Here is a 26,486-nt window from a genome sequence, read left to right on the forward strand (position 1 = left end):
GAGATGGGGCGAGGTAGGTTGACCTTAGGTCTCTCCACTGGAAGCCCGAGGTAGGGCGAGCGGGGGAATCTATCAAATAGCGCACCTCTAACTTTGTACAGTACTAATGCAATTAGTTGTGCAATTTAGTTTGTGTTTTGAAGTGCAATAGTGTAATAATCAGATTATCTTCTTTATAAGTGTGTTATTCTATTTGTGTGATACAGGATTTGTGCAATTTAGTTTTATTTGTGTTTTTTTTGTTAGCAATAGGGTAATTTGATTCTCTTTTTTATTTGTATTTATATACTACAATTTGTTTCTATTTGTCTTTGTTACTTTTTGATATTTATGAGTCTTTAAAAAAAAAAAATATTTATATAGTTTTAAATGTTATTATTATTTCTTTACGTTGTTCCAAATGTCTGAATAAAAATAACAGTGCAGAATGGTGTTTTTTGTTGCTGTTGGGGGGGGGCGCTAAAGTGGGGGTTCGCCCAGGGAGCCATACACGCTGGAACCGACACTGCTGCCAATGACTGGTACCTTACTCAATGTAGAACTGTAGTGGTATGTTTACGACGTGTTGTTACTTGCAGGTGGGTTGGGGCGCGTCCGGAGACGCCTCTTCTTTCCGGAGCGCTGACCTCCAGCTATATAATATCCTCTCTCACGTTCAATCTTTTCAGAATCTGGAATACTACACAACATCCAAATCTGACTTTTCTGCTGAGTTCATCTTCGAGAGTTTTCTACTAACAGGTAAAAAAAGTATATATATAATACAACATTTTATAACTATACATCAACTTGTTCTCATACAATAAGGATACACATAGATTTGTAAAATAAATACATAAATTGATCTGAAAGAAAAAGCCTATGTTCATAGAAAATAAGAAACCTAGTAATTTATGTAGCTTCTTTAGAGACGAACTAAACTATAAAGTTGTTTATTATCAGAATCTTAAGTATTGAAGTAAAATGTTGCTGCCGGTAGATCTATTCTTTATCATATCGCAGTTGCCCTCTAAACTCATATCAGGTAGCCTAGACTAGATGTCTTTCGCTATTTTAAATAGATTTCACTCAAAATGTGTAGAGTGGCCAAGTGTAGTGAAAAATAACTGTTCGAAAATGTAAGTAAAAAAATAAATAGAACTTCAATACGCTTCTATTTCATTCATCATTTTGGGAATTTACTGCCACTGTGCCTTTAAATTATAATGGGTGTCGGCTGGCTAGAATCACATGAATCCAAGAGGAAAGAAACCTACTCAGAAACAGTCCTTGTACTGTGAGTCATGTCATATCTTGCACCGGAATTCAATAGATAAAAATACTTGTAGGCTACAGTTCTCCATTTGATTGCTTAATTGAGTTGCTGTGTCAACATGTTGACTCGAGAATATGTAAAGTTAGGATTTGAACATTGAAAAAAATAAGTCCATCTCTGTCTCTCTGCATGTTGATGCTTTTTTGCACAATGAGATTGTGAATTTAATATTCTAATGACTGATATTTCATATGAATTTAATTAATGAATTCAATATATAATCTATTCTTATCATGTTTGTTTCAGTCTTACATAACATTTTTTGTAAAAGTAGGAACTTTACTGTTTTTGAGGGTCATGAATCCTATAGATTTTGTCATCTGTGTTCTGAGGTGGTTTTGTGTTGAGTCATCCTCTACCAGAATTAACCCAGAACTCATCCAGTAGCACCACATAGGAAACAAGCTGCTAGGGGAATACTAGAGGATAATTGGTTAGAGGAACAAATGGGTCACAAATGGGCAAATGAGAAATGTATCTTCTTATCCAATCTCACAAGAAGCTTCAATCAAAACATGGCTGCAGGAAAAATTATATTGATATTATGTCATTCCTGCTTGTGTTGTGTATTAAAACCTCTTAAGGATCAGACCCCTTTTTCCACAATTTAGCCTAAAATGACATACCCAAATCTAACTGCCTGTAGCTCAGGACCTGAAGCAAGAATATGCATATTCTTGAAATACTTTGAAGTTCTTTGAAATGTGAAATTAATGTAGGAGAATATAACACATAGATCTGGTTAAAAATAATATAAATAAAAAAACTTGTTTTATTTATTTATTTGTTCCTTCTTTGAAATGCAAGAGAAAGGCCAATATACAGTTTTAGAACACCTACTCATTCAAGGGTTTTTCATTATTTTTACTATTTTCTACTTTGTAGAATAATAGTGAAGACATCAAAACTATGAAATAACACATATGGAATCATGTAGTGACCAAAAAAGTGTTAGACAAATCAAAATATATTTTATATTTAAGATTCTTCAAATAGCCACCCTTTGCCTTGATGATTGCCAAGAGCATGCAAAGCTTTCTCTCAACCAGCTTCATGAGCTTCCTGGAATGCATTTAAATTAACAGGTGTGCCTTCTTAAAAGTTAATTTGTGGAAACTCTTTCCTTAATGCGTTTGAGCCAATCAGTTGTGTTGTGACAAGGTAGGGGGGATATACAGAAGATAGCCTTTTATATAGGTAAAAGACCAAGTCCATATCATGGCAAGAAGAGCTGAAATAAGCAAAGATAGACTGTAATTTATCATTACTTTAAGACATACGAAGGTCTGTCAATCTGGAAAATTTCAAGAACTTTGAAAGTTTCTTCAAGTGCAGTCGCAAAAACCATCAAGCGCTATGATGAAACTGGCTCCCATGAGGACCGCCACAGGAATGGAAGACCCAGAGTTACCTTTGCTGCAGAGGGTAAGTTCATTAGCGTTACCAGCCTCAGAAATTGCAGCCCAAATAAATGCTTCACATAGTTCAAGTAACAGACAAATCTCACCATCAACTGTTCAAAGGAGACTGTGAATCAGGCCTTCATGGTTGAATTGCTGTAAGGGATCCACTACTAAAGGACAACAAGAGGAAGAGACTTACTTGGGCCAAGAAACACGAGCAATGGACATTAGACCGGTGGAAATGTGTCCTTTGGTCTGGAATCCAAATTGGAGATTTCTGGTTCTTGTCTTTGTGAGACGCGGTGTGAGTGAACAGATGATCTCCACATGTGTATTTTCCAACATTAAGCATGGAGGAGGTGTTATGGTGTGGGGGTGCTTTGCTGGTGACACAGTCTGTGATTGAATTAGAATTAAAGGCACACTTAACCAGCATGGCTACCACAGCCTTCTGCAGCGATACGCCATCCCATCTGGTTTGCTCTTAGTGGGACTATCATTTGTTTTTCAACAGGACAATGACCCAACACACCTCCAGGCTTGATAAGGGCTATTTGACAAAGGAGAGTGATGGAGTGCTGCATCAGATGACCTGGCATCCACAATCCCTCACCTCAACCAAATTGAGATGGTTTGGGATGAGTCGAACCGCAGAGTGAAGGAAAAGCAGCCAACAAGTGCTCAGCATATGTGGAAACTCCTTCAAGACTGTTGGAAAGGCATTCCAGGTGAAGATGGTTGAGAGAATGCCAAGAGTGTGCAAAACTGTCATCAAGGCAAAGGGTGGCTATTTGAAGAATCTCAAATATAAATTATATTTTGATTTGTTTAATACTTTTTTGGTTACTACACAATCCATATGTGTTATTTCATTGTTTTGATGGCTTCACTATTTTTATACAATGTAGAAAATAGTAAAAAATATAGAAAAACCCTTGAATTACTTGGTGTTCTAAAACTTTGGACTGGTAGCTTATGACTTAGGAATCAAGGTGCAACTTCCATTATTGTAACGTAGACGCAGAGAGTCAGGAAGCAAGTGCAGTTGGTGAGTTTAATAACAAAGAACCTGAAGATATAAAAAACAAGAGAAGCGTACTAGACATGAAAACAAAACCAATACTGCCTGAATACTGAGGGCTAAATAAAGACGGTTGCCAGGTGTGCGTAATGTGGGTTGCCAGGACCGGTTGTTAGTAGAGCGGCAACATCGAGCGCTGGAGCGGGAGAATGGGTGACAATTTTTAGCGCCATAGATTAACCTTTCACACTACAGACGCTCTATGGACGGACTCTGACATTGCTCATTCTGATATTTTGTGCAATTTTTGATTGTGTGTATTGTTATTATACTGCTAAATATTACTACACTGTTGGAGCTAGAAGCATAAGCATTTTTCTGTACCTGCAATAACATTTGCAAATCTGTGTACGCGACCAATAAACTTTGATTTGATTTAAAGGCCTCCATAACAGATGATAAAGAGCCACACGTTTCCATCATATCTTTGACATCACTGAGGGTTTTTTGTGTTTGTCAGTGGTAACAACAGTCACCTTGTATAGCACTCACCAAACAGAGAATTAGATCAAGATGGAAATAGATGGCTTGTAGAGTAGTGGATCAAGATAGGGGTTGGTTACTATTACATAACATTGTTGAAGTCCTAACTACGGCAAGCTCAAGTATGAATTGTTACTTTATTTCTCCTCCTCTCCAGAACCATGGTGTTCCATAAGGAATTTCAGACTGCAGGGAAGGAGCCTGGTCTTCAGGTGTGGCGCGTGGAGAAGATGGATCTGAAGCCGGTTCTTAAACAGCTCCACGGAAACTTCTTCACCGGAGACTGCTACGTTCTTCTCTACACCACTGCTGCCCCCTCATACTACATCCACATGTGGCTGGGTGAGAGAGAGCGCTGGTTACCCGACTGATATAGCTTATCACCATGGCCACTCAGACTGAGCCTTAAACCATTATCCTATATGTGCAGGAAATGGGTTATAAAGGGTTATAAAAAGATACATGCCTGTTCACTTGTCATATCTATTTGATAATGAACTGAAAGGTTCCTCCCTTGTATTGTTGTGTATGCTCCGGGAAGAACTTACCCCTATGTACAGATCTAGGATCAGCAATCCTAACCTAAACCATTAGTAGAACAAATGCTAAACTGACCCAAGAACTGCATCTAGGGGAAACTTCACCCTACACCATTCTGTATGTTCATATGGACTTTCCCATTGGTCTTCTTCCTCAACTCCCCACGTCTCTATTGGCTGATACCACAGGAAGTGAGAGTTCTCAGGATGAGAAAGGTGCGGCAGCCATCTTTACCACTCAGCTGGATGATTTCCTGGGCGGAGGCCCGGTCCAGTTCAGAGAGGTGCAGAACAACGAGTCTCTCACCTTCCTGGGTTACTTCAAGTCTGGCATCAAGTACAAGGTTAGATATTTCAGAATAACATCTCAGAGAGACAGTTGGGCATATTAGCTTAGATCAGATCGCCATAGAAAAACCTCAAGTGTTTCTTGGTTAAATAAAGATACCCACACACGCTAGATACCCACACACGCTAGCTAGTAGATATGTGGTGGTGTAATTATGTTAAATTCTGTATTGTTTTGTATTTAGTTTTATGTGTGATGTAAGTGCCTTAATGTGTTTGGACCCCAGAAAGAGTAGCTGCACCCAAGGCAGCAGCTAATTGGGATCCTTAATAAATGCAGTACTGCACATCCTTTTAAAAATTACTGAAGGTCTCGCTGTGTCTCGCATGACAACCCCAGTATCGCTTTGGTTTCCCTTTCCAGCACGTAGATGCTTACTCTGTTGTTATACATCCCACTACTATACTTCTCTAAGTATGTCAGTGACATTGAACCCCAATGAATTTGAAGAGAAGGGTAATTATCGAAAAGATTGTGCGTGGGTTTCTCATTATTAGGTTAAGTATTGGTAGAGTGGAGTCCCATTTGAACTTGTTGACTAATGAGACTCAATTTCACAGCTATTGATTACCAGCGTCCAGTTAAAGGATGGTAAAATGTGTATTAATCAATACTCTAGTGAGAACAACAACAACACACCCATCAAAGTATTGAAATACTAATGAGTCATGACACATGTTGCACATATTTGAAGCTGTACATGCACAAAAGAGGGATTTGCTAAAAAAGTAACTGTGCTATTTATAGTAATGTGTAAGTTTTAGCATCTGCAGTGGATAAAGTTTTCCATAGGGGGTTGCCATGGAGAGTTTCAAATGATGGACAGGCTAAGGGAGGACACATATGGGTCTAATTCCAGAAAGCCAAATGGCTGCATGTCTGGCAAGATTTTACATTAGCTTCTGGATTGGCAAGTAGAGGAAGCTATGGAAGTAAATGTTTACTTACAATTCTGAACAAAGTTGCTGTCAATGACGTTGGAGTTTAACATGCAGTGTGTAACATAAATATATATAAACTTCTTATAAGCAATGTATTATTGTTAGCTTCGTTAACCTGATACACTATTTCCATTCTCTGTCCTTCAGCAAGGTGGGGTGGCCTCTGGCTTCCAGCACGTGGTGACCAACGACATGAACGTCAAGCGTCTGCTGCACATCAAGGGCCGCAGGGCCATCAGGGCCACGGAGGTAGACATGTCTTGGTCCAGCTTCAACAGAGGAGACTGTTTCATCATCGACCTAGGAAAGGTGAGGCTGGGATAGCCTATCGGAGACTAAGCTAAATTATGATATGTTACTAAGTCTCCTCAACCAGACTCACGTGTTGAACGTGGCCAATGCTTCATAAGGGGATTGTCACATAGGCAGATGGGCAGAAACACAATGATCCCACATGCACAATGTTTGCATATGTGTAATGAGGGTGATTTTACAGCCCTCTCCAAAGAAGGAGAGGGCTGTAAAATACTCCAGTTGTTAGTTTGTGGATCAAGCATGAGCATGAATAAGTAGGGGAGAGTGGGATAAGTTGAGCCATTTTGTACATTCAGCATCACGCCTTCAAGGGAAATATAGTATTCTGTCTAACAAAGATATCTACATATATTTTAGGATAGTCTGTATCCCTAGGAATAATCAGAATTCATGTAAACATTACTGTTTTGAAAACATTGCATGTCCAAAAGAAGTGGTCTCCTGGCATGGCTTACCCAGGGTGTGGGGTAAGTTGAGCCCCGGGGACAGGGTAAGTTGAGCCCCGGGGACAGGGTAAGTTGAGCCCCGGGGACAGGGTAAGTTGAGCCCCGGGGACAGGGTAACTTGCCATTGGCTCAACCATTGGCTCAACTTACCCCATGGCAAACATTTAGACTAAATTAGCCCACGCAGCTACAAGGATGCACATTCATGCTAGGTTTAGGACCTCATATTGTAGCTTATTGTAGCTTACCCCAACTGGTGTATAGAACATTCTTAAAAGTATCTACTTTGGTTTAGATACAAGCATCATGAAAAAAAAATGTTTTTGGGGTCTGACTTGCTTACCACTTTTTCCATGTGGTTTCTTCCTTCACAGACTCCATGAAATGATGACCTCTTCCTAAATATTTAATCAAATGATACATTCTGTGTATGGTTTCCTATAAACAAGGGTGGCTTAACATACCCATTTGGCTCAACTTACCCCACTCTCCCCTGTGCATAGAGGCAAGAGTATCTTCCCTTAGGCCAATCAGACAGCTTTTGTTTCTATTCTCAGGACATCTTCCAGTGGTGTGGCAGCGAGTGCAACAGCTTTGAGCGTCTGAAGGCTTCCCAGGTGGCCATCGATGTCCGTGACAACGAGAGGAATGGCCGTGCCACTCTGCTGATGATTGAGGAGGGAGGAGAGCCACAGGCTGTCATCGACGTGAGTCACTCTCTCACGCACACACACACACACACACACACACACACACACACACACACACACACACACACACACACACACACACACACACACACACACACACACACACACACACACACACACACACACACACACACACACACACACACACACACACACACACACACACACCGATAATCGCGGAGGGAGGATAGCCACCACCACCACTTCCTGACCCTGTTACATTGGAAGGGTCAGAGAATATGAGGGGGGTGGTTACAGGCATCTGCCATTATTATGTGCTCTGGGCACGCTAAGACATTGTGGTACGATCTTATCTCATTCAATGCATTTAAAGGGCAAGGAGTTGCATGGTGGTCACAAACTATGTACAGGGTATTTTATGCAATGCTGGAACCTTTTTAGAGGAGTGCACTGGCACTTCTTCGGCAGAGCTGATTAACTTGTCTTTGACTTATATCCCATTATTCACGACATGAAGCATTGTTGTGATTGTGTTTATTTTTAGGCTCTAGGGCCCAAACCCAACATCCCTGCAGGAAGCCCTGATGACGAGTCTGTTGATAGATCCAACCAGAAGAAGGGAGCTCTCTACATGGTAAAGATTTGCAGCCTTGTGATGCTCCCAGTCTGACGTGTTATGGCATGGCGCTGTGCACTGTGACAGCAAAAGTATCAATTTCCGTTGTCGCTGTATAATATTGATGAATAAAGATGTATTGTAGATCTCTGATGCGGCAGGCTCCATGAAGGCATCAGTGGTGGCCCAGACCAGCCCCTTCAAACAAGAAATGCTTTCCCCCAGTGAGTGTTACATTCTGGACAATGGAGTGGACAGCAAGATCTTCATCTGGAAAGGACCTAGTGCCAACACAGCTGAACGCAATGCTGCCATGAAGGCTGCGGAGCAGTTTATCAAGGAGAAGAAGTACCCCAGACACACCCAGGTAACGTTACATCAAACCTCTTCCCCCGTCACTACTGCTGCCTTGAATATTCTGAACTTGTACCCATGTTTGGGAAGTTAGTCTCAAGTGGTAACACCGCCAACTCCGGAAGAACACATGTTAATCCCCCTGGTCCGGCATTTTCCATACATAAAGGGAATGGCATTCCATGACAGCCACCACTCCACATCCCATCAACATCCTCTCAGATCTGTGGATTGATAAAGTCCTTTGAAGTCTACTCTATTTTATTCTACAGGTCCAGGTGTTGCCAGGCGGAGGAGAGACCACCCTGTTCAAGCAGTTCTTCTGTAACTGGAAGGATAAGGACCAGACCACGGGCCCAGGCCAGGCCTACAGCTTGGGGCGTATCGCCAGGGTGATGCAGGTCCCCTTTGACTCCTCTGGCCTGCACACCAACAAGACCATGGCAGCCCAGCACGGCATGGTGGATGACGGATCCGGGAAGGTTCAGGTACGGCTGGAAGATAGTAGTGATGACATACAATGATCTAACTCAGGACTATTAAAACAAGTGGCACTGGCTGGGGAAAAGGGATACAGAGTCAGTTGTACAACTGAATGCTTTCAATTGAAATGTATATTTTGCATAGGTACTGGAGGAGAAGTTTTTGAAATACTGATGTAACTCTACTACTTCTGGTGTGTTTAATGTAGAACATGACACACTGGGAGAAGTACAGTGAGTGTACAAAACATTATGAACACATTAGGTTTCATTTCTGGTGTCATGCCACCTCTCTCTGCCAGCTGCCAGGCTATTTCTGCTGGTGGGATGTGGAGCGGGGATGTAACTTGTCTCCCCACTTCTAAAACCAAAGTTGCGCCCTTGTCAAGAATGGTACAACACCCAAAGGACATCATTGACACAACTGTGGGAAGCATTGGAGTCCGCATGGGCCAGCATCCCTGTGGAACGCTTTCGATACCTTGTAGAGTCCATGCGGCAGTTCTGAGGGCAAAAGTTGGGGTGCAACTCAATATTAGGAATGTTTTATTCATATTTTGTACACTCAGTGTATGTCGTAATGTAAAGGAGATGGATCTCCTCCTCAGGTGTGGCGTGTGGAGGATGGTGACCAGGTGCCAGTGGACCCCTCCAGCTATGGCCAGTTCTATGGAGGTGACTGCTACCTGGTACTGTACAGCTACCGCCTAGGAGGGAGGGAGCAGCACATCATCTACACCTGGTGAGTATTGTTCACCATATCACCACAAGAGGGAGACATAATCATGCTTAAGCTATAGGCCTAGCTCTGCAGGAGGCAGGAACACATCCGTTCTCTGTGTTTGTCCCTATTCATATCCCTGTAAGATTGATTGATTGATGATTGCAGGCAGGGGCTGAAGTGTACTCAGGATGAGCTGGCTGCCTCCGCCTTCCTGACAGTCAGGCTGGATGACTCCATGGGAGGGTCTCCTGTCCAGGTGAAATACTAATTCAGACACTATTCATAACAGATATATCTTATTTAATCACATCACATATGTCATAAAAAGGGGTTCTCTATATATCATTGTCTTGACTTAAATGGTTGAACTTGTGAAGGCTCCAGAGGCACTGCTCTGTGGCTGACCCTGTGCAGGTTCCAGCCTCTTGTGTGTGTGTGTCGATCCTAATCTGTGGTTTGACGGATGTGCTGAAGTGTCTCCTCTCCTACTCTCTCCTCCAGGTGCGTGTGACTCAGGGCCAGGAGCCGGCCCACCTGATGAGTCTGTTCAAGGGGAAGCCCATGGTGATCCACCTGGGGGGGACGTCCCGTAAGGGGGGCCAGAGCAGGGTGGGCTCCACACGCCTCTTCCACATCCGCCAGAGCTCCACCAGGGCCACACGGGCTGTAGAGGTCAGTCAGTCATACAACATATACAAATCAAATCTAAATGTATTGGTTGCATGCATATATATATACACACACACACACACACACACACACACACACACACACACACACACACACACACACACACACACACACACACACACACACACACACACACACACACACACACACACACACTGAAGGCCTATGTAGGTTTAGGTGATCACACAACATACACAAACCACAGTACTAACCACTGATATTTTTAATGATCCTGATTACTTTAAATTAGGGCAGAAGTTATGAAGTTACATAAGGAATATGAGAAAGGAAAAATGTATATTCGGACAGTTAATAAAGTAACTGAGGAGGATTATAGGATAGGAGTACCTCACCACTTCTCTTTCTCTCACTATCACTCCCTCGCTCCCATTCTCCTATCCAGGTGGAGCCCTCTGCTGCATTCCTGAACACCAACGATGTGTTTGTGCTGAAGTCCTCTAACACTGTGTTCCTGTGGAGGGGAGTGGGGGCCACTGAGGAGGAGCTGGCTGCAGCCCAATATGTCACCTCTTTCCTGGGAGGAGGAAGTGCCACTGAGGTGTCAGAGGGCAAGGAGCCAGGTGGGTGTTTTAGTCTTACACCTAATCACAGGCATAACATAACATATTTTAGTGATGATAGGATTCATTTACTTCCTCTTTTAAATAAGTTTATTGTAGCACTTTTATTAGCAAATAATACATATGAACAGTCATTACAAAATTACTCCAATTTATTCTTGTGTTTTTCTAAAGCTACTTTTTGTTTTTTAGGCAAATGTCATTGCCGGCTGCTTTATAGTTAATTTTTCAGATTTTCCTTCATTTGCATTGAATTGAACTAGTTTTCCATACTGGTATGATGAGTGTTTCTGATGTACCATATTGTATTGTTCTGCATCCTTCCCCAGCTGGGTTCTGGTCTGCTCTGGGAGGGAAGAAGGAGTACCAGACCTCTAGGAGCCTGCAGAAGATGGTTAAGCCACCACGCCTGTTTGGCTGCTCTAACAAGACTGGCAGGCTCATAGTGAGTAGAGGGTGGATTTCTCTTAGTGTAGGGATGAAATATTTTCTTGTGAAGGATACTCTGTATTCATCTCTCTCTCTCTCAGGCTGAGGAGGTGCCTGGAGATTTCAACCAGTCAGACTTGGCAACTGATGACGTCATGCTTCTAGACACTTGGGATCAGGTAAGGTCTTGGCCTGATGTTGAAGACCATTATACAGTATAATCCACATGATCCCAGTGGCTCTGATACAACTGAAGTCCTGCCATGATAGTTTTTAAAGGAAGTGGTCCAATCCTCCAATCCCTCTCCACATTCTGCTTTTATTGTTTCTCTATCCCATGATCCCTGAGGGTGCAGGGTTGAAGCCATAGAAATGGAATGAAATACTTCCTGGCATGGGTACACCCAATATGGCTCCACCCATCAAGGAGCATTGATTTGAATGGGAATGGCAATTCTAGTCATTTAAAATTGTTATATTACTTTTACAGATCTTCCTCTGGATCGGCAACGAAGCCAATGAGGTGGAGAGGACCGGATCAGCGAAAATTGGTACGATTGATAAATAATCTATTGGCCATTGTTGATGCATACACGCTATCACTACCTCAGTGTAGTCACTAACAAAAAATGTCAATCTATAGCAGGGTTTCATAAACTCTGTCCTGGGCCCCCCCATTTAGTTTTTTCCCTAGCACTACACAGCAGATTCAAAGAATCAAAGCTTGATGATGAGTTGATCATTTGAATCAGCTGTGTAGTGCTAGGCCGAGACCGAGTTTGTGAAACTGATCTATGGAGCTTAATGTAGAGCTTTCTTCTTGTCTTTTAGCCAAAGACTATGTGGATTCGGACCCTTCTGGTCGCCGGGGCATTGCCATCACTACGATCAAGCAGGGAATGGAACCGCCAACCTTCACCGGCTGGTTCCAGGCCTGGGACCCCAAGTTGTGGGAAACCGACCCTCTGGAGCGTATCCGCGCCCGCTTTTAAACTTTACTGTGCTCAACCACTTCCTCCTGCTCCCTCCCCTCGCATGGCTTCTTCTCCTGCATTATCCTCTACTCCTGAAAACACAAGGCCAAGACATCTGAAAGACATGTGCAAGCAGTTGGACCCATAAACCCAATGAAACTGGTCTGGTCCATTATATTGGATTAGCCTGGTCTCAGATCTGTTTGTGTTCTTGCATACTCCATTGCTGGTATTGTCAAGCCAAATGTTTGACATGAAAGTGAGTGACAAGAAGTTGGAATGATAGCACAAACAGACTGGCACTCATGCTATGCTTGGATGAATATCTCAGAAAATGTACTTTATTTTGTTATTATCATGTATAACTGTATGGCAAGTGCCAATGCTCAAACACATGAATGATAGTTTAATACAAGAAAATGCCAAGTCTATTTCATGCTTGTATACTGTCGTAATTTTACTCTGAATCCGATAAAAATGTACTTCTGAAGAGAAACAACCAACAACCAGGTTTTATGGGATTTGATGATTGTTGTATTAAAACATCCTGCTTTTTGAAAGGGGGTTGTTTTTTTTTATTATGTCTTGCATTATGTACACTGAACAGCTGTGGCATATCAAGAAGCTGATTTAAACTGCATGATCATTACACAGGTGCACCTTGTGCTGGGGACAATAAAAGGCCACTAAAATGTGCAATTTTGTCACACAACACAATGCCACAGATGTCTCAAGATTTTGAGGGAGTGTGCAATTGGCATGCTGACTGCAGGAATGTCCACCAGAGCTGTTGCCAGAGAATGTAATGTTTACTTCTCTACCATGAGCCGCAACCAATGTCATTTTAGAGAATTTGGCAGTACACAGCCAGCAGAGGACTGGACATCTCAGAGCCTGGTTACTCTCTAGTTTTCTTCCCAGCTTCCTGTCTTTCTTGAAACCTTTCTTTCTAGCAACCGTGCTATTACATCTGCATTGCTTGCTGTTTGGGGTTTTAGGTTGGGTTTCTTGTGACGAATGCTGATGTAAAAAGGTGCTTCATACAATACATTTGAATGATTCTGTGTGTGTATAGGTGTCGGCTATGTGTATGTGCTGGGTGGTAAACTACTATATTTAAGACTCGATCATGCGACCGGCATTGGATAATGAGAATTGAGCTAACTGAGGGAGCCATGTGAGTAAGAGGTGCTTTGGAACAGGCAGCCGGGAAAAATTAATTTATAATGACTATATTCAGCCCAAGAGCACAACGGCCACTAGCCGCAAAATGCATACATTTTTTTAGGGGCCATTACGGCCACACAAGGGGGATGCCTCTGTGAAATTCGAGGCATGATCAATTGCTTGTCAAATAGTGAATGAGAGACTGATGAAGTGTGTGCAACCTGAGCAAAAAACAAAGAAGACTGCATGCCTTTTTCAAATCATCATTAGTCTCATCATGCAGCCTTAGAATGTATTAAACATTAAAACATGTAGCCCAACGTTTGTATCACAACTAAAGTGTCATAAATAACTCTAAATTAAACATAATACGAGGACAAGCTTCTTTGTTAACCACTCAACACAGAATAGCTGTGCGCACACTCCCTAAAATTGTTTAGAGAAAATATCCTTTCTATATTATTCAGCTACGTTCAATTGTATTCTTCACACTATAAAATAATGCCATAGAATTCTAAGCAAATCTTGTCTAGGTGTAGCCCACAGCTATATGGCATAGCCAGGTCAGGGCCTAACATAAGGACAACTCAGAGTATACTACTCTGTTCTTCTGTAATAGACATTTTTTTCATTTTTCTTTGGACCTGTCTAAAATATATAACGGATTTAGTGTGTTGGTGTAGCAATATCACATGGACTTATTAGACTTTTTAAATATTTTCCAAAGGTCTGAATCAGTGGTGAGCGACAAGGCACTAGAGTGGCAAATCACACTTGCTGTCTCTGCGTGGCCAGCTCCCCTCTCTCCACCGGGATTATCTGCCTCTGACCTTATTAATAGGGCTGAGTCAATGGTTTGCTGTCTCTCTCTCTCTCTCTCTCTCTCTCTCTCTCTCTCTCTCTCTCTCTCTCTCTCTCTCTCTCTCTCTCAATTCAATTACATTCAAAGGGCTTTCTTGGCATGGGAAACATATGTTCACCCAATAGATAATTGAGTTTACCAAAATCGGATTTGTTTTGGAATCATTTCTCTCTGTCTATCTCTACCGCACCTGCTGTCTCGACCTCTGAATTCTGGGTTATGAAAAGCCAACTGAGATTTACTCCTGAGGTGCTGACCTGTTGCACCCTCTATAACCACTGTGATTATTATTTGACCCTGTTGGTCATATATGAATGTTTGAACATCTTGAAGAAAGATCTGGCCTTAATGGCCATGTAGTCTTATAATCCCCACCTGGCACAGCCAGAAGATGCCTGGCCACCTCTCAGAGCCTGGTTCCCCTCTAGGTTTGTGCTTTTCCAGAGTGTTTATTTGCTAGCCCCCATGCTTTTACATCTGCATTGCTTGCTGTTTGGGGTTTTAGGCTGGGTTTCTTGTGACAAATGCTGATGTAAAAAGGGCTTTATACAATATATTTGATTGATTGTGTGTGTGTGTATAGGTGTAGGCTATGTGCTGGGTGGTAGACAATTTACCCATGGCACAGTGTTTATTTACCCTAGTCTGACTGACACCAAACACACACCAAAATCTTCCTCTACTCTCCCTCACTGTGTACCACATGAGTCTCGTCAGCCAGGCTAAGTTAGCCCACACACCCTACTTCTTTTACCACTATCCCTGCTAGCCCACAGCCACCCCACTAATCAATCTCATATAAAAGTCTTATAACATTAGTTAAGCCCTCAGACGGGGCCAGGCGTACTTCTCTTTGTGTGTGTGTGTGTGTGTGTGTGTGTGTGTGTGTGTGTGTGTGTGTGTGTGTGTGTGTGTGTGTGTGTGTGTGTGTGTGTGTGTGTGTGCTATCGCAACCCACAACTGTCTCAGACTATGTTAGGAATATTTATTTCTCACACACAATAGAATAGGTCAACTTTTGTACTATGGGGGGATAGTAGATTTACATAGTCTAGTGCTTTTGCTGTTTTTACCTTTGGACTACTCATCTTGTTGTCTGACAAAAAGTAGAAGTTGGCAGTTCTTCCAATATCTTCAATATGCACCTCGGACGCGTGCAGTTGCGTCCAGAATGTGTCTGCCTTCACTTGTAGCCTGTGAGAAAGACTTGATCGTGTGACTGGCATTGGCCAATGAGAATTGAGCTATCTGAGAGAGCCATGTGAGTAAGAAGTACTTTGGAGCAGGCAGCTGGGAAAAATATATTATAATGACTATTTCAGCCCAAGGGCACAACGGCCACTAGACACAAAAGACATAAAACATTTTAGGGGCCGTTACGTCCACACAAAGGGAATGCTGCTGTGAAATTCGAGGCATTATCAAGTGCTTGTCAAATTGTGAATGAGAGACTGATGAAGTGTGTGCAACCTGAGCAAAAAACAAAGCAGAGCCCATGTCTTTCATGAAGCGTTTTTCAAATCATCATTAGAGTCTCATCATGCAGCCTTAGAATGTATTAAACATTAAAACATGTAACCCAGTGTTCGTATCACAACTAAAGTGATAAAATAATGCTATGGAATTCTAAGCAAATCTTGTCTGCTAAATGAACTAGTGTAGCCCACAGCCATATGGCATAAGGACAACTCAGAATATGCTATTCTGTTCTTCTGAAATAGACTACAGTTTCTTCATATCATGTTTCTTTTGACCTGTCTAAAATATATAATGGATTTATTGTGATGGTATAGCTATATCACATGGACTTGTTAGACTTTTAAAATGTATATTTTCCAAAGGTCTGCATCAGTGGTGAACGACAAGGCACTGGAGTGGCAAATCACACTTGCTGTCTCTGCGTGGCCAGCTCCCCTCTCTCCACCGGGATTATCTGCCTCTGACCTTTTTAAAAGGGCTGAGTCACTGGTTTGCTGTCTCTCTCTCTCTCTCTCTCTCTCTCTCTCTCTCTCTCTCTCTCTCTCTTTCTCTCTCTCTTCTCTCTCTCTCTCTCTCTATTTCAATTCAATTACATTCAAAGGGCTTTCTTGGCATGGGAAACATATGTTCACCCAATAGATAATTGAGTTTACCAAAATTTGATTAGTTGTGGAATCATTTCTCTCTGTCTATCTCTACCGCACCTGCTGTCTCGACCTCTGAATTCTGGGTTATGAAAAGCCAACTGAGATTTACTCCTGAGGTGCTGACCTGTTGCCCCCTCTATAACCACTGTGATTATTATTTGACCCTGCTGGTCATCTATGAATGTTTGAACATCTTGAAGAAAGATCTGGCCTTAATGGCCATGTAGTCTTATAATCCCCACCTGGCACAGCCAGAAGATACCTGGCCACCTCTCAGAGCCTGGTTCCCCTCTAGGTTTCTGCTTTTCCAGGGTGTTTTTTTGCTAGCCCCCATGCTTTTACATCTGCATTGCTTGCTGTTTGGGGTTTTAGGCTAGGTTTCCTGTGACAAATGCTGATGTAAAAAGGGCTTTATACAATATATTTGATTGTGTGTGTGTGTGTGTGTGTGTGTGTGTGTGTGTGTGTGTGTGTGTGTGTGTGTGTGTGTGTGTGTGTGTGTGTGTGTATAGGTGTAGGCTATGCGTGTGGCATGCTAATGGATGCTAATCATGCTCCTGTATAAGGCTGTTTCTGCTGAGTCTGACTACAGTGGATTACTGAGCCGAAAGCAAATCACCTTTACTCCCTCTCTTTCATCTCCTCATGCTCACTCTTATTCCGTCTTTCTCTCTCATTCCCCCCTCTCTTTCAATCTTCCCTCACTTTCGCTCCCCCATTGCTTTCATTCCCTCCTCGCTTTCATTCCCTCCTGCTGTCCCTCATTACCTGATACTGGAGACCAATTTATTTTTGTACTGTTCAAATCACTTTATTAGCCTTGTCCAGGAATTTTTCTCAATTTAGGTTCTTAAAGACAAAGGAGTTTCTGTGATACTAACAGCAGCGATGAACCAGAAGATTGTCCTCATCACAGGTTGCTCCTCAGGCATCGGCCTGGCCCTGGCTGTACGCATAGCCAAGGATGAAAAGAAGAGGTTCATTGGTAAGTTAATGGGTACTCTTTGGGTTGAACAGAATTTGGATATTTAATGTTATGGTAACCAAAATGTGATGTTTATTCCACCTCTGTCAATGGATGAAATCTCAGCTATCTATTAAAATTATTATGGAAAGCAGTGAAATTGTCAGGATGGTTCCTTTACCTCCAAAATCCCCAAAAGTATGGTCAGAAACTCCTAATCCCCAGACTATACAGCTACACAATATTCATAGACAAACTTGTCTGCTTCCAAGAGACTAAGATACACCTGTGTTGTGTTCTCCAGTGTATGCCACAATGAGGAACCTGGGTAAGGCAGAGGCACTCGTGGAGGCAGCAGGCAGGACTCTGGGCAGGACCCTGGTGATTAAACAACTGGATGTATGCAATGAAGACTCCATCAAGGCCTGTGTGGCCAGCCTACCGGATGGCAAGCTAGACATACTCAGTAAGTACGGATGCATGCCTACACCCTTATCTGGTATTACATGTAGGCTAATGACCTCACATTTATATGTATGGACACTGTCTTCCCTGATCGCATTTGCATTACAAACCCAGTAAAGCATTTGACTGTAATTATTTTGTAAGGCTAGTTGGTTGTACAGTCAAATTAAAATGGCCTGCACTGACTTTTCCCACACATCCCAATTCCAGTGGCCGGTTCAGTAGGATGTAACGTTACAGAACATTCAGGCAGAAATGTATCATAGAAAACAGATATAATTGTCTGTCATGTAGAATAGGGCATCGTTTCAGCTCTGCTGATTCTACTTGTATTTGCAAACAAATCAAATAAAAAAAATCAAATCAAATGTATTTATATAGCCCTTTGTACATCAGCTGATATTTTTTTTTTAACCTTTATATCTCAAAGTGTTGTACAGAAACCCAGCCTAAAACCCCAAACAGCAAGCAATGCAGGCGTAGAAGCACGGTGGCTAGGAAAAACTCCCTAGAAAGGCCAAAACCTAGGAAGAAACCTAGAGAGGAACCAGGCTATGTGGGGTGGCCAGTCCTCTTCTGGCTGTGCCGGGTGGAGATTATGCTAACGCAACGATCAGAACGTTTTCACATAACTGAATAAACCTATATTTTCCCCTCTCAGTCAGCAATGCTGGGATGGGTCTGGTAGGCCCCATAGAGTGTCAGTCTATGGAGGAGATGAAGGCTGTCATGGATACCAACTTCTTTGGTCTAGTGAGACTCCTCAAAGAGATCCTACCAGACATGAAGAAGAGGAAGAGTGGCCATATTGTTGTGATCAGCAGTGTCATGGGCATACAGGGTAAGAGATGTTGCTTCTTTTCACACAATGGCTTTTCATGAGGTTTTCTTACAGACTAGCAAGTGTATTTGTGAGTAGGCTACACATTTGTATGTACAGCCATGTCTGTCCCGAGCTCATCGACACGGGAAACTGCGAAGTCGAGTTAAAAACAATGTTGCCATTTTGCTAGCAGGCTGAATCCAGTCGATACAATGTTGCAAATTTGCTAGGGTATACTCAAGACCGAAAGAGAGGAAGACAGACAGCCAGAGAAAATAGATTCATACGATTGAAATAACCTGAACCAGCTGTCACTGGATTATACCATGGCAGGTTGTTTGTTTAATTTCGAATGCGCTTTTATTTTAATATTTACCACTGTATCAGTACAAAATTGCATTTTAAACACATAGGAGAATAGTTCAAAGAGATCCCCAGCAATGTTTGCAACTTTTGTTGCATTTAGGGGAGATCATGTCTCATTTGGGGGGCAGAGCCCCCCCGGCCCCCATAATTCCCACACTGCTACTGGTTCAATATTAACCGTTGAAGAACACTAGGCTTAGAAATGGAAAGACTCCATCACGATCTGAACTTCATAAATTTACATTTTACAATTGACACATCCGGTCTGTATAAATTATTTGGTGGCATTCTCCTTTTTCACAGGTATATTATTCAACGATATCTACGCAGCATCCAAGTTTGCTGTGGAGGGTTTCTGTGAAAGCATGGCCGTCCAAGCCATGAGGTTTAATCTGAAGTAAGTAGTCCTACCGTACCACTAGTTCTGGTCCAGGGCGTTAGTGTGGTTTGCTAAGGAATGCTCAGCATTAGCAATAACTAACGCCTTGGACCAGAGCTTCCCTACAACATACTGCATCTGGTGTGTGTGGAGGGTACATTCACACTGCTCTGTTTGTGAGAGTTAAATTATCAGGGGGCAGAGATTAGAGCAGGGAGTGAGAGGATGCATCGTGGAGCTGCCTTCCCCTCAGGGGGAAATAATGCATGCTAACCAACACCTGTAGCCCACTTGTCCATGTCACCAACACCTGTAGCCCACTTGTCCATGTCACCAACACCTGTAGCCCACTTGTCCATGTCACCAACACCTGTAGCCCACTCGTCCATGTCACCAACACCTGTAGCCCACTCATCCATATCACCAACATCTGCACTTATACAGTGCAATATCCTACCAGTGTTTCATGCCACGAGTGACAAAAAACATGCTACATTTGGGTAAAATGGCAATAACAACCACACCCAACAAATATTATAGAGATTATTTAGAAGAAGCAACAGCGTACAGACACAATCTTGGGATTTATTATAGATTTTCCTGTGGTATTAGATACAGAAAATACAAAAGGGTTTTGGTGACAGAATAGAATTGAGTTTACTAGGCTAACTGAACATTCATTTGAAGTAGTAATTGTATGTATATGTGTGCGTGTGTGTGTGTGTGTTGCTGCCATTGCTGTGGCAGTATAAGTTTGATTGAGCCAGGCCCTGTGGTGACGGAGTTTGAGCAAAAGGTCTATGAAGAGGCCATGAAGACAGACCTCTCCAAAGCTGACAAAGTGACAGCAGATATGTTTACCAACATCTATATGAAGAACTTCAAGCAGATCTATGAAAGCCTTGGACAGACACCTGAGGACATAGCAGAGGTATATTAGCCTATTGGGCTCAAATTGACACATTATAAAGGCTTATACATATAACATCTTATAAAGTATTATACTTAGAGACTAAGTAAAGTCTAATTCTAAATCACAGGGTTAGTTTGTTTGGTGCATGTGTTCAAATTTCGGTGCTTAAATGTCTCTCCCTAGCTTGACTCACTTGACTTGTCCAAGGGCCCTCAACAGTGCATCTCCAGAAAACCATGTTCTGGAAAGTTATTTTGTATTTATTTCAGGTTATTCTGAATTCTTCATCTCATTTTCAATGGCCCTTCCTTCTCCGTGTCTTCCTCCCTTAGCACACACACAAGATCATCACCATGGACAACCCTCCATTCCGGCACCAGACCAACACCTTGTACACCCCCATGACCACCCTGAAGTATGCTGATCCAAGCGGAGATCTTCCCATCGACACCTTCTACAAGATGGTGTTTGAGCACGACAAGGTCTTCAGTGCCAGCCTCAACTTCCTCAAGCTGCTACGCTGGAGGACCCGCAAGAGCTTCGCTATAGATAAGGACAAGGGCAATTCTTAGGATGTGTCCCAAAAGGCAATTTTCTAATGAATTCACGTTTAAAAAATTATAAATCATAAACCAACATAAAATTCCAAGGTTTTATCTTCTGAGTGTTGGTGTTGAAAATGTACGGATTCAAAAGTTGATGGAGTAGTTACCTTTCAATTTGTGCAAAATGTTTCACTGGGGAATCTCAATGGACTTTTGTATTGACAGGGCCTACAATAAAAGGATCCATCACCACTGATAAGATGTGTGGAGATCCAATTATGTAACAATATTGTCTATTGGGCCACTAATCCATGATTCACAGTTTATAGAATATTACACTGCATTCAAAGTCCCAATTGTATTAAAGGATAATCCCATATTAACCACTACCTATGCATTATTAGATCACCTTTTTGTTTGTCCTGAACAAGCACAAGACAGGAATAGGGTTACATGTGATTTTTTTTTAAACATGGTAAAGGTCAATTGGGAAATAAGCTTGCACACTTAAGTATTATAACCATATGTAGGCCTGCTATACATTTTATTATGGTATTATTGTGCCTTCAACACAGTAGGTGGCGACCATTTTTATTTGGTCGATTTCACAGGGCACCGTAGAAAAATAATATACCGGAAAGGGGTTTTATTTGCGTGGATCGTTTCCGCAGAGATTTCAGTGCCGAACTGCCGGTGAACTGAATTTAACAGAATAAATGAATTAAAGTATTTCGTTCGGTCGATAAAGGAACCGTAGTTCTCGTTCCAGTGTATCCATGATTTTGGTTGAAACAGTGTTTTGGGGATCAACACTGCGTTACGAAATTATCCCAACGAAACGCTTGCTAGCCATGTTTTCAAAAGCCGCTGCAGGTAACTAAACTAGCTAATGTTAGCTAGGTTAACGCGTTGCGACAGATGGACCATATAGCTTGCTAACTCGCTAGCTGGTTTTCATTTTAACTTGTCCTCACCATCGTGTTTTACTTAGACCTATTCGTTACATTCCACGTCTCTACAGTAACATTAGGATATGCTGTGTCAATAGGCTTTTGTGTAGCTAGTTTGCATAGCTTTAACTTTTAAACCCAACTAGCCAACGTTAGCGTCTAGCCCACGACATTTTCAACACGTAACGTTAGCTAGTTAGCCCTCTGCGGAAGCCTACCATCAAATCAAGCTTTCCCCCAGTTTGTTTTTTATTAACTTGAGAAACGAGTTTTCTGGAATACGATGGCTTCTTCGTCGGGAAACGATGACGACCTCACCATTCCCAGGGCAGCCATCAACAAAATGATCAAGGAAACTCTGCCCAACGTACGGGTTGCCAATGATGCAAGAGAGCTTGTTGTGAACTGCTGCACAGAGTTCATACATCTAATCTCATCAGAGGCGAATGAAATATGTAACAAATCTGAAAAGAAGACCATATCACCTGAACATGTAATTAATGGTTAGTATCTTTGTATTTTTTATTCTGTATCAACAGGTTTGAAAATATATTCACTTGTAATGTATAGGTGTTAACCCCCTTCCTGCCTGCCATGTATTTTTTAGTTTATGCAGATATGCGCTTGCCTGGCCACTTATCTGTAAACCAGGTTAGCTATAGTAAATCAATCTGGAACCAAGCTAGTTATGCACTAGAAATTCCAACAATAATCAAGTGATGAGACTGTTGAATACGCTGTTTCCTTTTCCCCAACATTGTTTCCATACTCTTTTCCCCTTTCCCCTAACCATATCCTCTTCTCCACAGCACTTGAAAGCCTGGGTTTTGCGTCGTACATCACAGAGGTGAAGGATGTCCTGCAGGAGTGTAAAACAGTAGCACTTAAAAGGAGGAAGGCCAACTCTCGCCTGGAAAACCTGGGCATCCCAGAGGAAGAGCTCCTCAGACAACAGCAGGAACTATTTGCTAAGGTAAGGATCAAGAGTCATAACCTGGTTAACCAGACTGATCATTACAAGAGTGTGTTAAGGATCAAGACGGATAACCTGTTTGATTCAGACTATTTCTTGCCACATCTCTGCACTTTTATAGATCACCTTCACCAGGAATGGATAACTGCAGTGCACAAACTGATATTTCTGCAGTATGACAAAGGCTCAAATAATGTATATTTGTTTTGGTAACATTTTGTAGATATTCTAGGTTGAGTGGCTCCCCTGCTTTGCTGTTTGCATCTCTATCTCTGACCATGTCTAATTTATTGGTGGACTGACTGTATTTACTGTGTTCCAGGCACGGCAGCAGCAGGCCGAGCTGGCCCAGCAGGAGTGGCTCCAGATGCAGCAAGCTGCCCAGCAGGCCCAGTTGGCTGCAGCATCTGCCAGTGCTGGACAGCAGGCTGGCTCATCCCAGGATGAGGATGATGAGGATGACATGTGATTATGAAGCTGATCCCTGGGTCTGGGCTGCAACATGCAAAACATTTGGAACAGATAGTAAAAACAAGAATCTCTTATTGGATAACTACAGATAGTAGGCTGCCACCTGTTTCTGGCTGTTTTCATCCGTTTCGTGCCTGCTGAATACGAACCAGGTCATATCCCTCGTCTTTGGACAGTGTCGGCAAGCAGCCCTCTCTTTCTCTCTCCGAACACTCTAATTGGCAGTGATCTGAGCTGTGTTCGGACATAATGCACATAACCCCACCAGTCCAGTATCAGGAGTTCATATTATGGACAGTTTCAAGCTACCTAGATATGGGGAGTTTTATTATATATATGTTTTTATTGTCACATACTAGGTAGACATTTTTTCTTTTTTGACAGCAGTACCTGAAAACACATTTGGCTAAAGATACATTTAAGCTTTCCTCCACTTAAATTAACAAGCAGGAGAACAGCTCCTCACTTGTCTTACCAAAGGTGGGCGGTGCTTATTCCTCCTACTGGCATGTCCTTTTTGGGAAATAATTTTTACAGAACATGTTCCTTACCCCCCTCTTTGTTTAACATGACTGATATGTCCCCAATAGCACCACCTCCCATATAAACTGGCTCTGATCAATCATTTGGGATACACCCAACATTTTTCTGAAACACTTAGACGGGTTGTGAATATGTTTTGATTTGTAAAATAGGATTCAAATGCTTTTTGTTTTATTTTAGCTCGGTCATACAGTGCCTTCGGAAACTATTCAGACCCCTTGACTTTTCCCACATTTTGTTACAGTAGTCTTATTCTAAAAATGATTAAATCATTTTCCCCCATCAATCTACACACAATGCCCCATAATGACAAAGCAAAAACTTTGCACCTGAGCTCAATTGAGTCTCATAGCAAAGGGTCTGAATACGTGTGAAAATAAGGTATTTCTGTTTATTTATTTTCTAAAATCCTGTTTTCGCTTTGTCATTATGGGGTATTGTGTTTAGGTTGCTGAGGAAAAACATTTGAATTAATCTATTTTAGAATAAAGCTGTAATGTAACAAAATGTGAAAGTCAAGGGGTCTGAATACTTTCTGAAGGCATTGTACATGGTGTAAGTAGGTTGATTATTTTTTTTAGGATGTTCACCTACAGTATTGCTAACTGTTTAGCTACTCCTTTCAGAATCTTTTTTGACTGACTCATATAACCAAAGATATAGGTTGTGTCCTAAATGGCACCCTATTCCCTATATTGTGCAATACCTTTGACAAGAAAACAATTGGCCCTGGTCAAAAGTAGAGCGCTACATAGGGAATAGGGTGCAATTTGGGTCACAACCACAGGAGAGCTTAACAACCCAAGTATATGAGCCTAAAGTGTATGTTCCATGTGTAGTATAAAGAGACGTGGGTACAGTGTGCACTCAAGTTACTGTTCTCAATGACTGATAATGTTCACCTTGAAAAAATGCTTTGATTTCTTCTTGGCTTTTTATATTGTGCATCCCAAATGGTACCCTATTACCTTTTATGCTGCACTACTTTGACTCTTGTCAATAGTAGTGCACTATTTCGGGAATGGGGTGCACATTTGTTTTTCTGTGGTGCAGTATGATAAAGTTGCATTATGAATGTGTGGTGAATTCTATAAAGATTGGTAACCTGTCATTGTGTTACCCATTTCACATGCCTTTTATAAAGTTGTATTCTTTAAGCAATAAAGTTAACATCTTTTATAGTGACCTATTGTTCCTCATGTTTTCTGGAGTTATTTATAGTTCTTTCCTCATTTTTCGGTGTTTTTGTACCGTGTATGTTAGCCTCAGTTTTATACATCATGGACAAAAGCAGAATTTATTTAGTTTTTAATTTGACTAGGACCAACAAGTCATAAAATGCCATTATGTTTTGATGGTAAATTATTCTAAATAAGACAACTAATGTAAAGTCATTACAATGACCGACAGTGACATGGCCTGCATACTCACCAGGCATGTCACCCATTGATCATGTTTGGGAAGCTCTGGATCGATGTGTATGACAGCATGTTTCAGTTTCCACCAATATCCAGCAACTTCGTACAGCCATTGAAGAGGAGTCGGACAAGTCTTGTTAGACTTCAGTGCAGATTTTGAAATTATTGATCATAGTCTACTGCTGGAAAAACATGTGTTATGGCTTTCCACCCCCTGCTATAATGTGGATCAAGGGTTACTTGTCTAACAGAACACAGAGGGTTTTCTTTTTTCAATTTTTACTAACAACATGTCACTGACTGAGCAAAGCCAGAGTTTCTATGTATGCGGATGACTCAACACCATACACATCAGCGACTGAAATAACTGCAACAAAGAGATGCAGCTGGTTTCAGAGTGGGTGGCAAGGAATAAGATAGCCCTGAATATTTTCTAAACTAAAAGCATAGTATTTGGAACAAAGCACTCACTAAACCCTAAACCTCAACTAAATCTTCTAATTAAAATGATGTGGAAATTGAGCAAGTTGAGGTGACTAAACTGCTTGTAGCTACCATGGATTGTAAAGTGTCATGGTCAAAACATATTGAGAGAACAGCTAAGATGGGGAGTTGTACAGTATGTCTATGATAAGGCGCTGCTCTACCTTCTTGACAGCACTGTCAACAAGGCAGATCCGACAGGCCCTAGTTTTGTCACACCTGGACTACTGTTCAGTCGTGTGGTCAGGTGCCACAAAAAAGGACTTTGGTTCAGAACAGGGCAGCATGGCTGGCCCTTGGATGTACACAGAGAGCTAATATTAATAAAATGCATGTCAATCTCTCCTGGCTCAAAGTGGAGGAGAGATTGACTTCATCACTGCTTGTATTTATGAGAGGTATTGACATGTTGAATGCACTGAGCTGTCTGTTTGAACTACTAGTGCACAGCTCGGACAACCATGCATTCCCCACAAGACATGCCACAAGAGGTATCTTCACAGTCCACAAGTCCAGAACAGAGTATGGAAGGCACACAGTACTAAATAGAGCCATGACTACATGAAACTCTACTCCACATCAAGTAACTCATAAAAGCAGTCAAATTGGATTTAAAAAACAGATAAAAAAAACACCTTATGGAAC

At 41.8% G+C, this 26,486-nt stretch overlaps 3 protein-coding genes across 3 annotated transcripts; all 3 read left to right on the forward strand.

Annotated features, from left to right (window-relative positions):
- Nucleotides 1-581: 581 nt before the first annotated feature.
- scinla (scinderin like a) lies at nucleotides 582-12,953 on the forward strand. Its single transcript, XM_035785529.2, has 16 exons — nucleotides 582-741; nucleotides 4,440-4,624; nucleotides 5,011-5,165; nucleotides 6,259-6,420; nucleotides 7,430-7,579; nucleotides 8,088-8,177; nucleotides 8,305-8,526; nucleotides 8,786-9,001; nucleotides 9,604-9,737; nucleotides 9,885-9,975; nucleotides 10,221-10,391; nucleotides 10,813-10,990; nucleotides 11,320-11,435; nucleotides 11,521-11,598; nucleotides 11,910-11,970; nucleotides 12,251-12,953. The coding sequence occupies exons 2-16, from the start codon at nucleotides 4,444-4,446 to the stop codon at nucleotides 12,409-12,411; spliced, it is 2,166 nt and encodes a 721-aa protein (XP_035641422.1). The 5' UTR covers nucleotides 582-741; nucleotides 4,440-4,443; the 3' UTR covers nucleotides 12,412-12,953.
- A 4,236-nt stretch (nucleotides 12,954-17,189) lies between these two features.
- Nucleotides 17,190-21,498, forward strand: zgc:109982 (uncharacterized protein LOC553564 homolog). The gene is made up of 6 exons (XM_035785542.2): nucleotides 17,190-17,533; nucleotides 17,817-17,978; nucleotides 18,639-18,818; nucleotides 19,470-19,563; nucleotides 20,293-20,476; nucleotides 20,791-21,498. The coding sequence occupies exons 1-6, from the start codon at nucleotides 17,437-17,439 to the stop codon at nucleotides 21,028-21,030; spliced, it is 957 nt and encodes a 318-aa protein (XP_035641435.1). The 5' UTR covers nucleotides 17,190-17,436; the 3' UTR covers nucleotides 21,031-21,498.
- Nucleotides 21,499-21,673: 175 nt separating this feature from the next.
- Nucleotides 21,674-25,125, forward strand: dr1 (down-regulator of transcription 1). Its single transcript, XM_035785552.2, has 3 exons — nucleotides 21,674-22,456; nucleotides 22,763-22,926; nucleotides 23,249-25,125. Exons 1-3 carry the CDS (start codon nucleotides 22,237-22,239, stop codon nucleotides 23,393-23,395), a joined length of 531 nt encoding a protein of 176 aa, XP_035641445.1. The 5' UTR covers nucleotides 21,674-22,236; the 3' UTR covers nucleotides 23,396-25,125.
- Nucleotides 25,126-26,486: the final 1,361 nt, after the last annotated feature.

This window comes from Oncorhynchus keta, chromosome 1 (assembly GCF_023373465.1).
Source record: "Oncorhynchus keta strain PuntledgeMale-10-30-2019 chromosome 1, Oket_V2, whole genome shotgun sequence".
NCBI lineage: Eukaryota > Metazoa > Chordata > Actinopteri > Salmoniformes > Salmonidae > Oncorhynchus > Oncorhynchus keta.